The sequence below is a fragment of the Mytilus trossulus genome, chromosome 2 (genome assembly GCF_036588685.1).
Source record: "Mytilus trossulus isolate FHL-02 chromosome 2, PNRI_Mtr1.1.1.hap1, whole genome shotgun sequence".
Lineage (NCBI taxonomy): Eukaryota > Metazoa > Mollusca > Bivalvia > Mytilida > Mytilidae > Mytilus > Mytilus trossulus.
The window spans coordinates 14,229,240-14,245,023 of NC_086374.1; the positions used below are offsets into that span (position 1 = coordinate 14,229,240).

The 15,784-nt window shown below is 32.6% G+C and overlaps 2 protein-coding genes across 2 annotated transcripts; one reads left to right on the forward strand and one right to left on the reverse strand.

Moving 5' to 3' along the window:
- Positions 1-247: 247 nt before the first annotated feature.
- Positions 248-8,257, reverse strand: LOC134705617 (uncharacterized). Its single transcript, XM_063564339.1, has 5 exons — positions 8,052-8,257; positions 7,793-7,883; positions 5,773-5,903; positions 5,121-5,202; positions 248-328 (listed from the first exon to the last, which is right to left on the reverse strand). The coding sequence occupies exons 1-5, from the start codon at positions 8,201-8,203 to the stop codon at positions 248-250; spliced, it is 537 nt and encodes a 178-aa protein (XP_063420409.1). The 5' UTR covers positions 8,204-8,257.
- A 2,594-nt stretch (positions 8,258-10,851) lies between these two features.
- On the forward strand, positions 10,852-13,115 carry LOC134706558 (protein yellow-like). Its single transcript, XM_063565588.1, has one exon. It carries the CDS (start codon positions 11,069-11,071, stop codon positions 12,353-12,355), a length of 1,287 nt encoding a protein of 428 aa, XP_063421658.1. The 5' UTR covers positions 10,852-11,068; the 3' UTR covers positions 12,356-13,115.
- The last annotated feature ends 2,669 nt before the right edge of the window (positions 13,116-15,784 follow it).

Here is a 15,784-nt window from a genome sequence, read left to right on the forward strand (position 1 = left end):
CTCACTTATATATATAACGTAGAAAGCGTTGCACATATTTCAGAAGCCTTGCTCTACCTCCTCACATATAACGTAAAAAAAACATGGAGGTTGGTTCATTGGCACTCATACCACATCGTCTCATATCTAATTACCAATATTTGTGACGAGTTTGAACTTCTTGTTATGCTTTTAAATTAGAATACATGTAATTTGATATGTTTTAGCTTTCATTATTTGATAAGTTGCTGCTTATAGAACAATGTACTTACACAATGATAAGAATGGACCCAGCCGACAGTAAGGATGGTGTAAACGGACATGCATATTTACTTGTTAATGTCATCAGCTAAAAGGAAACAAATACATTTGAAGTAAAAACAAACCTACAACTATTTGTCAATACTTTAATAACTTTAAATCTCCTCATTAAAGTGTATAAATACAGGCTTTTTTAATTCTCTCACTTTTGTATCAGCTGGGAAATTTATTACTTCGGATGAGGTGGCTGTTGGAATAATTATTGCTACACAGAAAAGGAAAGGTCATGTTGGGGAAAATAGAAATCAGTATAAGGGTATAATTTATCTTATTTTTACTTGATTTCCAAAATTAATGTAAAAAATAGTTGAGCAACACAGACTTTGAGAGCCTCTAGTTACTGTGTTTTACTGAACAAATACTATTTTGAGAGGTTGTGACGTTACTTTTATTTTGTAATTTCCCGCTTTCTTCATTGTTTGCTGGTGAGCAAGAAACATAATTGTTCAAAAGTGGTAGATTTCTAGAATGCCCGCGTCACACTGTCCCGATTTTTATATACGATGGACACCCGAATGCGAAAATTGTAAGTTCGTACGAAGTTGGTCCCGATCTCGTTAAAGTACAAAAAAGTGACCAAAGCAAGTACGATGAATAACGAAGTCTATACGATGGTGCCGAAATTATATACGATAGCAAAAGATGGACATACGAAGTTTAACCGAAGACGGGTATTTAAGCTTCATATCTCAGCCGAAGCCTACACGATGGATCACGAAGGCTACACGACGGATTATGAAGGCTTCACGATGGATTACGAAGGCTATACGATGGATAACAAAGGCTACACGATGGATTACGATGATTTGTTTTTCGTTCATTTGTTTACATAAATAAGGCCGTTAGATCTCTCGTTTGAATTGTTTTACATTGTCTTATCGGGGCCTTTTATAGCTGACTATGCGGTATGGGTTTTGCACATTGTTGAAGGCCGTACGGTGACCTATAGTTGTTAATGTTTGTGTAATTTTAATCTTTTGTGGATAGTTGTCTCATTGACAATCATACCACATCTTTTTTATATCGTGTACAGCTCACGATGCATTTAAATTATATGCCGAATGCATCACGCGTTTTAAATTGTTTGATCAATATTTAATATATATTATATTGTGCATGTGTCATATACAAATATAGTGTCCATATTTGACCCCAATATGTTACATACGAGGGGATGCGCCGCTCCGCATTGCCTTATTTGGACTGTAAAATGTGTGCACTAGTCTGAATAATCATCCATAATTATGCCAAAGTTTACTGATCTATCTTAAAGGTAAGGTAATGGGTTCATTGATTCCTTTTATTCAAAAAGAGCTCTTTCCAGGAGAATATCATAATAATATAGACAAAAGAAAGGATGTGGGGAAAGCAACAAATGAGGCAAAATATGACATATAAAAAAAAATGGTTATGGAGTAAACATTCGTGTGACAACAACTCAGACGATACATAAAATATCAGAATAATGAAGAAAAAGTTGGTTTCCCTATATACGTGTATCTGCAGTGTTGGTGTGCGAGGCGCGTTTATGATTTTCATAATGTTACTTGATATAAAAAATTGACAAAAAACCCTATTTTAATTGTAAAAGTAAATCCTGAGCCTGTAATAGCTGCTCTTCTTGAATTAATAGAAACAACTCTGTCGCCTTTCTTGTTCTCATAGAATCATATGATATGAACTCCATGTTTTGTGAACGTCTTTCTTAACTGTCGTATTAGAGGTTTCCACATTTGCTACGTATCAGGTACGGTTGGTACGTAACTCAACCGTTGGTGCTGTTTGGGAGGTTTCACTTAATGCATGAGATTAATATATGTATCATGATAAAAATAGAGAAACAAAATTGCATATCAGTGATAAAAACCTAAATCTTTTATTTTATTACGATTTCACTGCTTCTAGAAAACCTTGCACGTGATTTTATACGATAAAATTAATTTTGTGCAAAAGATAATGAATCAAACAGTCCTTACAGGAACTGAGTTGCCTCGACCTTTATATTCTAAATATAGATTTGCGTTTCTGTATGGCTATGTTTTTGTTTTCTGTATATTAGTAAAGGGATTAGAATAAAGAATGTTTTCTAATACTTAAATATAATTTGGAATAATTAGAAATGACCTATTTAAAATAATATCTAATATCTTACTTGCACCTTACTGGTGTCGTTAATGACTACATAGACAGATCCAGGGGAAGGGGGACTCCCCTCCCCCTTTTTCGTGGCAAAAATTTGGTTAATTATATTGGGAATCACTGAAGCATGGATGGAGCGCCGCCTCCCCCCCTCATTTTATCAAAAGTTCTGGATGCGTCACTGAACTAGTACATGTGCTGATGGCAAAAATGAGTACGTTGATTTCTCATTAAAATAATTTTTCACTAATTAAGCCATCTTTTCGATCATTTGAGCAACATTTTTTTTTCATAAAACGCAAAACACATTGTAAAACTATCGATCTATCTTTTTCCTTATATTTTGTTACTGAACTTTTTAATAAAATTGTTGATTATATTAATTACTTAAAGAATAAATATAAATTTTATGACACTATCGAAAACCATTTTTTGAGTCGAAATATTTATCATCACGATGTTACATGTACTTCATCGTGTTAGCTTATTATTATTATGTTACTAGACATTGTTATTACATTAATATTTGTAAATATTGTCGCAAGTCAAATAGTGTATTGCACGTGTCTGCGAGTAGTATAAAATAATCAACGAGGGGTAATGTTAAACCAATATCCATCCATTAATCCTTTTGTCGTACAGCATTGCCAGAAAAAAATTCATACAACACAGCGAATTTGTTCACTGATAACGGCAATAATTTGACGCTATATTTACACTTAGTCTAATTCAATATGAATATGTTTTACGGGAAATACTATGTTGCTTTGTCTTTTGCACCATTTACACTGATTTATGGACTCCGAATTAAGGATAATTTTCATCGGTTGGTAAATGGTTCTATGTAATTTGTTCAGGTTTGTATGTACTTGTATCATGAATACGATATTACTTTAAATAGTTAAACTCCAGTTTTTCTGAGTTTTCTCTCTCGGCTTACTGCGAAAAATATATATGAACAGTTGTGTTTTAAAAAAGGGTATTTTTCTAAAATTTATAGATCATATTGATTTCATGAGGGTTTTTTTTTATAAAGAAAAACTTTAAGCCCGACGGTAAAGATAATTGTCCAAAAGGAAGGATGCCAAGTAACTTCGATATCAGCCATATCTCTATGCATAATTGTTTAAATTGAAGATGTAAACGACCTTGTATTTTTTATAACTTCATTTCGGACGTCTGATTTTTTTTCTATCTTTATTCAATTCTTCAACATATATATACAACAGATATATTACATATTACACAAAATGATCACAAGGCAATGTTATTTAAAAGTATAATTATGACACACATAATCAGTACAATAATTTGAATTCAAACGTTTTGACACCTTCGGTTTCTAGTAAATCATAGTAATAAAATTAACAGGACCAATTGTAACAGGGTGTCAATTTGTAATAAATAGCATGTCTCCCTGGACGTTATTATCTTATTTTTATATCCCGTGACAAGTGTACACAGACTGAACGCGAAATGACTGAACAAATAATTGGTTTTATATTAATTTTGTCATTTTTTCTTTTGTTATAAAGGTCAATTTATTTTGTTCAAATACATTTTATTTGATCATGTTTTCTAAAAACTTACCAAAATAATACAAAACTTTAACATTTTATAATGATACATAAAGTTATTACAAACAAAATTTATAAAGTTTTTAATTTGTTTTGTAATTTAGCTTATTTGTATCTAAGTAGTTTCACGGGGAAATAACTCTTAACTATAAACCTTTCGTACCGACGGTTACTTGCAACGGTTGCTTGAAAGCATAATCGAGTGCACACACTATTGTTTCCTACGAATACAAGAAGAAACCACATGAAATTAGTCCCAAATTACAGCCAAAAATTCTCAAAACAGTTCTACACATGATTCCTAAAACATTTGTTGATATAAAGTGTATACATCAATAATTTTCAAAAGTTTAATGACGGCTCCCACTTCGTTCTACGGTTGGTACGGTAGCAAATCTGGAAACCACTATTAGACTGCATATCGCGTATGGCACTTTAAATGTATTTTAGCGCGAAAATTAACTTACATTTAGCTGGATTTATTGCCGTCGTAGTTCCATCTTGTCGCCTTCGTACTAAGATGGCAACACGACGGGATTACGAGGTCTCCACGAAGTCGTGTTGCCATCGTAAGACCTTCGGGTAGCTTCGTGATTCATTCGTGTAGACTTCGTAATGTCAAAACTGCCCGATGGAAACACGAATGCAATACGATGTTCAAAGATGCATTCCGGTGACATTACGATGGTGAGGATGGTGATACGAACTCAATACGAATCATCAAGATCGGACGCACCTTCGGGGATTTTTTAACATGTTGAAAAATTTAGAACCCTTCCCGAAGTTGTCCCCGGGCTAGAAAAAGTGGCCAATGGTTCTACGATGGTTAAAGATGGCACTACGAATAGCCCGATCTGGATACGATCAGTCCCGATTTTGAAAATTTCCATAATCGTTTCGCCATCGGCGTAAAAATCGAGACAGTGTGACGCGGGCATAATCTGCTCAGAGTGGAACACGATGTTAGTTACTGTACAGGTCTATCATTTTACTCTCCTTGGTGTTATTTACGTTAAAGATAGAATTTATTCAAAGGCTTTTTATGTGAAGTTGGAATCTTTTTTGCGTGATTTTGTGCTCTCGTACACCATACTTTTTACATACATATGTTGACTCTGTGATTTCTCCTTGTACCTGGAGGTCACCCTCTGTGCTGCTATCGCACGTTAGATAAAGCACTGTTGTTCTGAAATAAAATGAATGAAATAATAATAATGATGACGAAGATTTAACCGTGTTTTAGTGTCAAATTGCACATATTACATGTATATTAGGACAATATAATGTGATATGATACAGAATATGACCTCAGAATTCTTAGTATACATAACCGACATTGCTGAGCCAGATTTAAACGTGTTATTTCACACTGAAGAAAACTCTCGGAATTTGTGTCATTGGTATGTTTTAACCTCTGAATCAAACATGTTATTCTGTGTCAAACTTGCTTTATATAATTCTCGATATATAATAGTTTCCGTTGTTTTGTTATAAATTCAACAATTTACTGTAACATGTACATGTATAACTTTTAATGGATATAAACTATTTTAGATTGTTGTTTGTACATGTATTTATGAGGCTGTAAATCTTTCACCTAATATGCAAAACCATTCAATACAATTGTTTACATAATAAAATCGCAATATTATATACGGACCGTTTGATATTTTCTTTCAAATTTAAACAAATCTAATACAATTTTTTACATAATAAAATCACCATAGCGAAATATGTTATACTACTATATTTGTACCTTTTTACATTTTCTGTCATAACTGGCGAATCGGATGTATAAACGATGGATATTCCTGTATTATCCTGAAAACAAACAGCTCCTTTTTGGTCCCCAGCATTATAATTATCTGTACCTCTGGTTTGACATACCTAGTAATATAAAAAATATCACAATATTGTACTATCATATTAGGCAACCTCTGGTTTGACATACCTAGCAATATAAAAATATCCCAATATTGTACTATCATATTAGGCAACCCTGGTCTGACATACCTAGCAATATAAAAATATCCCAATATTGTACTATCATATTAGGCAACCTCTGGTTTGACATACCTAGTAATATAAAAATATCCCAATATTGTACTATCATATTAGGCAACCTCTGAATTGACATACCTAGTAATATAAAAATATCACAATATTGTACTATCATATTAGGCAACCTCTGGTTTGACATACCTAGTAATAAAAAAATATCACAATATTGTACTATCATATTAGGCAACCTCTGAATTGACATACCTAGTAATATAAAAATATCACAATATTGTACTATCATATTAGGCAACCTCTGGTTTGACATACCTAGTAATAAAAAAATATCACAATATTGTACTATCATATTAGGCAGTAAAGTTATCAGCACCTCTGATCTGACATACCTAGTAATATAAAAAATATAAAAAATATCACAACAATGTACTATAGGCAGTATAATTATAGGGTTTCAAAACGATAATTTGAAATCGGTTTACCCAAACTATTTGGCACCTTAACACTAGGATCTCATCAGCCCACTTCCACCTTCAAACATTTTAACGATTGAGGTTTTCAAGCTATTTGTACGCATCAGAATGGAATCCAAATGGACTAAATAAAAAAAAGTCCCATCCAAAAGATATCTGGTCTTGAATTTAGTCCAACAATATGGTAAATAAAGGCAACCGTAGTATACCGCTGTTCAAAACTCATAAATCCATGGACAAAAAACAAAATCGGGGTAACAAACTAAAACCGAGGGAAACGTATTAAATGTAAGAGGAGAACAATGACACAACACCGAAACGGACCAAGCATCAGAAATTTCCCACGAGAATAACACATATAACATCTAAATCAAATACATGAATTTGGGATAAACAAGTACCGTGCCACGTCTTATCTTAATATCTCAAAAATAAGAGAATACAAACGAAACGACATTAAAATGCAACACACACAGAAACGAACAATAATATTACAATGGACATCTTCCTGACTTGGTACAGGACATTTTAAAGGGGAATAAAAATGGTGGGTTGAACCTTGTTTTGTGTCATGCCAAACCTCGCACTTTAATGGCCAAGTTAAATATAACATTGAAATGACAACATAATATTACAGGACTACAATACAAATAAATAGGAGAACATATTAGACAAAGAAACACATGATTAATAGATAACAACAAGAATCAGGTTTAAAATTCAATACGTCAAAAACGCGCCTCGTCAACACAAGACTCACCAGTGACGCCCAGATATAAAAGATCGAAAGTGAAAAAAAGTACAAAGTTGTACAGCACTGAAGATCAAAAGTTGAAAAAGGTTGTGCCAAATACGGCGTAGTTTTTATGCTTGGGATAAGAACATCCTTATTATTTAGAACAATTAATGCTATTGTAAACAGTAAATTTTATCAAATGAATATGAAAGAGATGTATATATATAATGAAACTGAAGTATTAACTAAATCTGACATACATTTTTGTTCCTGCTAATCTGGATTTGAACTCATATTTCTGCGACGTTGCAATACCCTTTTCTGTTATTATGTTTTTGCTAGTGGGAACACTTTTAAACTATTTGGATCAATAAATAATTAAATGAAAAGATCAAAATGACATTACGTATGAAAGGTGGCGAAGAACAATTTGCAGATACAATTTGTCGATAATACTTAGTGGTAATTTAACTGCGTAAAATAAAATAGATATTCACAATAACAGTTGATAATATATGCACTTGTAATTATTGTAAGAGAAGCTTTCCTACCGCAACATCACTGCAAGATCCTTGAATAAATCCTTTACATGGATTGTACGAAAACGTATCAGAACCAAGACCATCATGAATATCAACAAATCTACAAAATAGTAAAACATATTGTATATCAGAAAATATTTAGTATCAATTTGGCTTACTTATCATAAACGCTATTGAGTGAGCTATCGAAATTCAAAATATAACAATCTTCCATTGTATAAAAGAAATGAGACTCGTTTAATGAACATACATCAATATCCAAACTTACCTTGCTGATCCGTCTTTCTTGGCCAATTTAGAGAGATCGATTACTTGTCCGTCTTCTAAATCACATTTACAAGAATTCACAGTTTTTATTGCCTCACAATTACGGGCGAAATATGAAAACCACAAGTGTATCAAAATTAAGAATACAACCATATTTCTAACATTACATTCAATTTCTTTACATGTATTACATATATCTATTTACAATTTAACATGATTATACAAATAAATGATTTTGAAAATATGTGATTAGATTTTATTATCAATTTGACACAGTTTTGATTTGTTGCTGATAAAGCGAACCGAAGGGAAAGGTTAGCTGTATACTTTCATTGATATACGCAGCTTCAATGTGGCGTATTCGATCTGCAATAACCAATAACGACACATTTATAACTATATGAAATCGTTGATGAAAAAAAAACATTTCTTGTCAAAACGGTGGTTTTTCACCCCATAATAATATAAATAAAGTACTGAAGTACTAAACATCGGATGACCGCAAGTTTTGGTGGATTTCAATCACTTGCCTCAGAAAAAAATCATATCTCTGTAACTGAACTTTAAGATAAGGTACAAATGTACATAGATGCATTATTTTCTGTGACAAGTTCATTTGCGGTTGATGAATAAATGACAGGGAATTCAACCTCACCTTACTAGCCATTATTGTATGGTGATATAATCTTTTGTTATCAGTATTCTCTGTTTTATATTATATTAAATAAGTTTAACGGTATAACAGTTATATGTATAGCAGATCGGCGTAATCACTCTACATCTTTTCATCTATTTATATATCATTCCATTCTATTATTCTTAAATGATAGTGCAGTGCAAGTGCATGGTGAACACTCTTGTAAAAGTTCGATTTTCTAATAGTAGTGCATTCGACAATATCCGATGATTTACATGTGTCAGACCACAAATTACTCTCTGTTATTTAAAACGTAAAAGTAGCCCTACTCTGACACAAAATAGTGCTTTTGTTGTCATTTACTTATAATAATTAAATAACCAGCGCATTTGCAGAAATAAAACTTTTGGGGAAGGAGAAATATATCTAGACCATTTTGAGCCAAAGTTCTCTTGTCTATGAGTTTATATTAAAACCTAGGATTAATATGCTACATTTTATGCTAATTAAAGATTTCCAGAAAACCATAGGGAATTAATGGAGTACCTCTGTTCAGAGGTCAGTTTAAAGGCTTTAAAGGTATGTTCAAAATTGGCATGTAGAAAGCTGATACATGTACAATTTATAATATACCTGGTGTCTATGAAGATTAAACTTAAAGTAATATATTTAGAAAGCTGTGAAAATTGAAAAATTTTGTGATCTGATCCCTTTACGAAATACGTTCGGTTACCAGCCAAAAACGTAGTAGAAATGTCTGCGACAACATATCACCGGAATGACTCAAGGTCCGCTGTAATAAATTTAATTTAATCTTTAATGTTGTCAACTACCCATAATAAATTAAAAATCTGTAATGTTTTAATTTATTCACCAGCGCCAGCCGTCTTGAGAGAAAAGTGTTTTTAAAGAAGGTACACGCGCCAGAAATAGGAATTATATAAATCAGAAATGGAGAGAGCTAGATTCCAAGAAAGATGCTAGAATTCTCCCAGATATTCAAATAGAAACTACAGTTCACCATATAAGATTGATTTGCAAGTCCCTGTAATCACCAAAAGAAATAAAAAGTAATTCACGTTTTCAAGGGAAGGGGTTACAACTCCATAGATCAGCGCCCACACGCACCCTTCCCTCATAATAATATCTGCAAGTAAGAATGAGGGTCAAATTTTCGCGAATTTAAGTCCAATCAAGACCAAAGTCATTCAGTCATTACGGACATTCATAGTATTAAATCTTTCAGATTTTAAATGCATCTTGGCTTGATTTTTGGACAAGGTTAACTTTAAGCCAGTCTGAGATATGAATTTCAACTATATCATAAAATTTCAAAATGGGTATCATTTGGTTCTTAAATGGATCTATTTAAAAAGATCTACCGCTTTGGAAAATTAAATCACTTCATGAGAGAACATTTTAGCTTCATAATCAGCACATTTCGGAGATATGTCATTTTCTGTATTTTTTTTTACCTAAATGCTTGGAGAAATCCTTGGCCGCAACAAAAGTGTTCTGTAACTAAGAGCTGCCAAGGATGATATTTATCCCTAGACACAAAAACTTTCGGGATATTAGGTGGGCTGGCGGTCGAAGGTAATTATGCTAAAAACTGTATAGAATTATTGAAAATTTGACAAAAACTGACGTTTCAACTATAGTAATGCTGATGCATACTTGCATCATAGTTTTTACAATGATATGCCAAAATGAAGTTATTTCGTATAAAAAATCATATCATAAGTAGCTATGGGTTTTTAGAATTTTTGTCTATTTAATATCTCTTGGGATAAATTTTAAACATTAGTGAATTTACTTATGCTGACAGTTCTCATCTTTTCAACAACTGAAGCGAAAATACATTTGTATAATGAAGAATTTAAGTATGTCTTGTTCTTTAAAATTATTTAACTGATTGATGCATATATACAGACTTTTATTTTTGTGAAAACATATTTAGTCCCCACCCACCCCAAAAAAAGAAGAGAAAAATCCACGCACACCAATCACATACATTTACATACATACATGTATATCCCATTGTAATACTTCGTTATGGCAGTATACAACCTATTCGTGATTATTTACATCGTCTTTAAAAAAGTGTATTCAACCAAGCTATATTTCACTATTTTATTACTTTATTCTATTGAACAACAAAACATTTAAAGTCGTGGTAATAATGATCAAAATACCTGTCTTATCGGGGTATTAAAGGGATGGTCAAACGGCTATACATGTGAAAATCATCGACCTATATTTCTGGTTACAAGACACATAAAGTTTCTCCTGTGAATCATTGCTGTAAAGTACAGGAAGATTACATAATTAGACAGCTGTGTGTGACATCCAATTAACTGACTTCGCTGACAGTGAGAAAGATGGCAAACTATCTAGCGTTCTTGTTTTATTTTCAAGCTTTTGGAATATTTACTGCGCTATGCTCTGTTAAACCAAACATTGTTTACGAATGGGAGACCGTGGATTTAGTGTGGCCTAATTCCTCAGTTAAAGATGAATATATACAAAGCAAGAAATTTATCCCTGAAAACAATGCAATTAATGGAATAAAAATGTACAAGGATAGTATCTACTTGACAATTCCAAAGCTTAAAGATGGCGTGCCGTTTTCGTTGGTAAAAGTTCAGAATGATACATCTAAGAATCCGCTACTTAGTCCATACCCTAATTGGGATATTCATCTTGAAGGGGATTGCTCAAAGATGCGATTAATTCAAAGTATGGAGATTGATCCTTATACAGGATATATGTGGATCATAGATACAAGCTTTGTTCCGCGTGCCAGTATTAACATTGCTGATCAGTGTCCTAGTAAAATCATTATTTGGGACCTGGAAAATGACGTCGAAATCCACCGACACACATTCCCTTCTTCTGTTACTGGGCCAGGTATGTTTTATTTGAATGACATCGTTCTTGACTTCAATAGAAATAAAACAGCAAGATGGGCATACATATCAGACACCTTAGGGCATAGATTAATTGTTTACGACAGGGAACTTGACATTTCTTATGCATTTAGTCATCCATCAATGAAACCAGTACAAGAATATGCCAGTATAACAATAGGTAACGTCACGAACGTTTACTCCCCTCTTGGAATAAATGGCATTGCAATGTCATCTGATCTTAAAAACGTTTATTATTGCCCTCTAGCTGGAGTCGGTTTATACCGGATCCCAACAGCTTTATTACGCAAAAGCTCATCTTCGGATTCTGATTTCTCAAGAGAGGTAATTCATGTGGGAAACAAAATGTTTCAGAGTGATGGAATATATTACGGTAGGAAACATAACCTGTATTATTCCACATTGGGACCAAGAAGTGTTTACCAGTGGTCGATGACACCAATATCTGACAACGTCAAACCTGGCAGACAGACAGTGATTGCTCAGGACGATATGATCGAATGGGTTGATTCCTTTGCTTTTGATGAAAGTGGCTATTTATGGTTTGTTTCTAACAACTTGAATACGCACTTTTCAAACGATACAGTCAAGGGCTCGTCGAATTTCTTCGTTTGGAAACTCTTTGTCGACGACAGCAGTTACTTGAGATTTTCCGATGATACTAGCTCAGCTGCATCATGTTCCCTTGACTTTTTTGTTTGTATGCTTATATTGTTGTGTTCTTTTAACTTCTGGTAACTGTTTTTCAATCTAAAATTAATACATGCCAATTTATTCTTACTGCGCATTTTGCACAATATTTCTATATTTAATATTATCATTAATAAACCTAGTATATTAAGTTGTGTATTTGTTTTATGTCGACCGTCTGTCGATTAGTACTTCTACAATAAATCTATGTATTTTTATTACACTACAAATCATGTACAAAGAATAAAGTATAGAAAATAAAACACAAGGGACACGTCAACACGTATAATAAACTTTTATATAAGTATCGATTTTCTCTTATGAGTGTCTAGATTTTTAAACTTGAAATGTATAAAACAAATGAAACATAAGGAAATGTGGTTTTATTGCAAATGAGACAACTATCTTCCGGTATCAAAGACCAAAAGGACATGGATTTAGAGGTGTATTTGAAGAATGAAACTTGGGACGACAAAAATAAGTATTGAGATGTAAAAACGTTTTCTTAATATTCACTTTTTTTTAACTTAAAATAAATAAATCTTCAGATTGCCGTATAATTTTTAGGATATTGCCCTCTACCTTGTTTTTATAAACGATTTTAAGTCACGTACAAGACAATACCAGGTCTAGTATTACATATACAGTTGAATATATATTTCAATAAAACATATGACATGACATATGACTTTGCTGTTATATATTCAGGAGTAAATAAATAATAACGATGATGCGTTTTTTTATTTTTAAACAACCTACAATTTTGTGATTTATCAAACATATTATCTGAATAAATTAAAGTAAGACTTTTGTTTGTCATTTGTTATTCTATGGAATAAAAATGTATTTAAAAAATCAAACGGTTTTGAGATTAGGCTCCGGGGCTGTTTATTTTCTGTTCAAACGATTACATAATAGATAATATTATAAGCTTTTAATTCCTCTTCTTGAGACATTTCCTTTTGGGATGATTTCTTTTGATTTAGATAATCTTTTTTTTCTACGATTTTTAGCTCATGTAGATTTTCAGTTTTATTAAATTGTTATTTTCTTTTTTAATATCGATAATATTTTCAACAACTTCTGCTGTCTGTATTAGTTCTTAACTGTTATTTTTGCCTCGTTATATGATAAATGATAGATGAGTCCAGTGACAAGTATTTCAAATTGCAGACTGGACCAAAATAAACATCAAATCCAATAGATACGGTATCACAAACGGCCTTCTAAAATGGTAATATGATTTATACCTTATGCCTTTTTTTTTATCTAATTTTTAACTTGGTATATTGCCATTTTTATTTTCAATGTCTGTGTTGTCTCTCCCGGTAAATGTCTGGTTTATCTTGTTTCCTTGAAAATCTTGTTTTCATGTCAACTGTTCACATTTGGTCTAATACGGTTAGAGAATGCAGATGCAGAAACAGTTGTTGGATTTTCTCGCTGTGTTGAAGACCCATTGGTTGCCTTCGGCTGTGTTCTGCTCTTTCTTTGCCGTCGGGTTGTTTTGAAAAATTCCCAATTTCCATTCTCAATTTTATTCGTATTTGTTGGAATGAGGGTAAGACAATAGGCATTAACAATTCGCCATTGGATAATGCCTTATATCATTAGACATGAAATTTCATCCATTTAAGGTAATTCCATGGATGCCACATGTGAAGAAGGAACTGATGATGACCCTTCTGGAGCCTGAGTACAAACCTGGATTTAGATGCGCTTTCTGTTGCTAAATCTTCGGGTTTCTCTGTATTGTTCTGTGTTTTGGTATGTTATTGTTTGTCTTTTCGAATGTTAATTTTTGACAAGGGTGTTGTCTGTTTTTTATTGACCCCCCAAACATGTAGCAATCTTTTATCATTTTTTTAAGACAAATATATAACCCAGTTTGTTAAAGCTTAATTAATATATGTATGACGTTCGGAACTTGTGCTAAACAAGAACTCATTAAACTGTTAATCTATTTTATCTTTACATCTTGATATAAAAAAAAACCATTGTGATACTTTTAATCGCGTTTAAAGATAGTATTGTGATATTTTGAAAAAAAAGTCTCTTGTTTATGTCTTCAGATTAATTTAATTTGTGAGTGGACAAGAAGACATGCGTTAAACAGTAAACAAAATTTCAAACAAAATCATTAGCTTATGGAGCCAAAGATACCGGAGTGACAGTCAAACTCATTGATCGGCAGGTCCTCCGGAAGAGTAAACAGATCCTGCTCCACATGTGGCACCTGTCGTCTAACTTATGTTATTACAAACCCGGTAAATATGCTAATTAGGTAAGTCATATTTGTGAAAAGAGAAGGGGATTGTAGTTACAACATAAAGAATATAATTGCGTTTTGAATAAATCGACGGTACTCCCATATGTACAATTACGTTTTCAAAACCCAGATCAGCAATGCTTCTGAAATCTAATTATAAAAACATTATTTTGTAATTTAAAATGCCAGTGTTTCTACCATATAACGTTCCTTTACCGACAGCGCTACGTTTAAAAATGGAATGTCAAACGTATCGTGCCTCCTTTAGAAAATCATTTGATGTTAATTAAACATAATTCCCGGCGAAAATTAGGTTCCATGGAAACGATTCTGTGTCATCTTATTTGTCTAATTGAAGACACAGAGTTATGCAATTTTTTATTTTCATTTTCTATTACGAGTACAAATGTATGAGTCAATGACTCTTGGCTTAAATACATTAGTGCAGACGATATTTTAAAATGTTTAATCAAAAGAAAGAACTTTTAATCATACGTTTTTTGATTGAGTTAAGTCTGCCAATTGATATTTTATCGTGTGTTTTTCTATGTTGTGATGTTATGCTACTGGTTCAGAAAAAGGGAGAAGGTTTGGATCCATTAAAACGTTTAATCCCGCTGCAAATGTTTGCACCTGTCCTAAGTCAGGAATCTGATGTACAGTAGTTGTCGTTTGTTTATGTAATATAAACGTGTTTCTCGTTTCTCGTTTTGTTTATATAGATTAGACCGTTGGTTTTCCCGTTTGAATGGTTTTACACTAGTAATATTGGGGCCCTTTATAGCTTGTTGTTCGGTGTGAGCCAAGGCTCCGTGTTGAAGGCCGCACTTTAACCTATAATGGTTTACTTTTTAAATTGTTATTTGGATGGAGAGTTGTCTCATTGGCACTCACACCACATCTTCCTAAATCTATTGAAATCAGAGAGTAAAACGTAGTATTTACTTATGTTTCATTCATTTTGCCTACATTTAGCAATTACAATTATATTTTTTCAAGTAATGAGACAATTATCATCCAGTGACAAAATAAAAACGACTGGGATAAAAACAACAATTAAAGGTCACCATGCACATATCAACTTTGAACAATCTTTATTATGACCAACACTCATTATCGTGTAAAATATAAAGCTATAAAAGTCCCCTGCGTCCAAAATTATACCATATTATATCATTATTTTGCACTATTACTTATACATCCGTTTT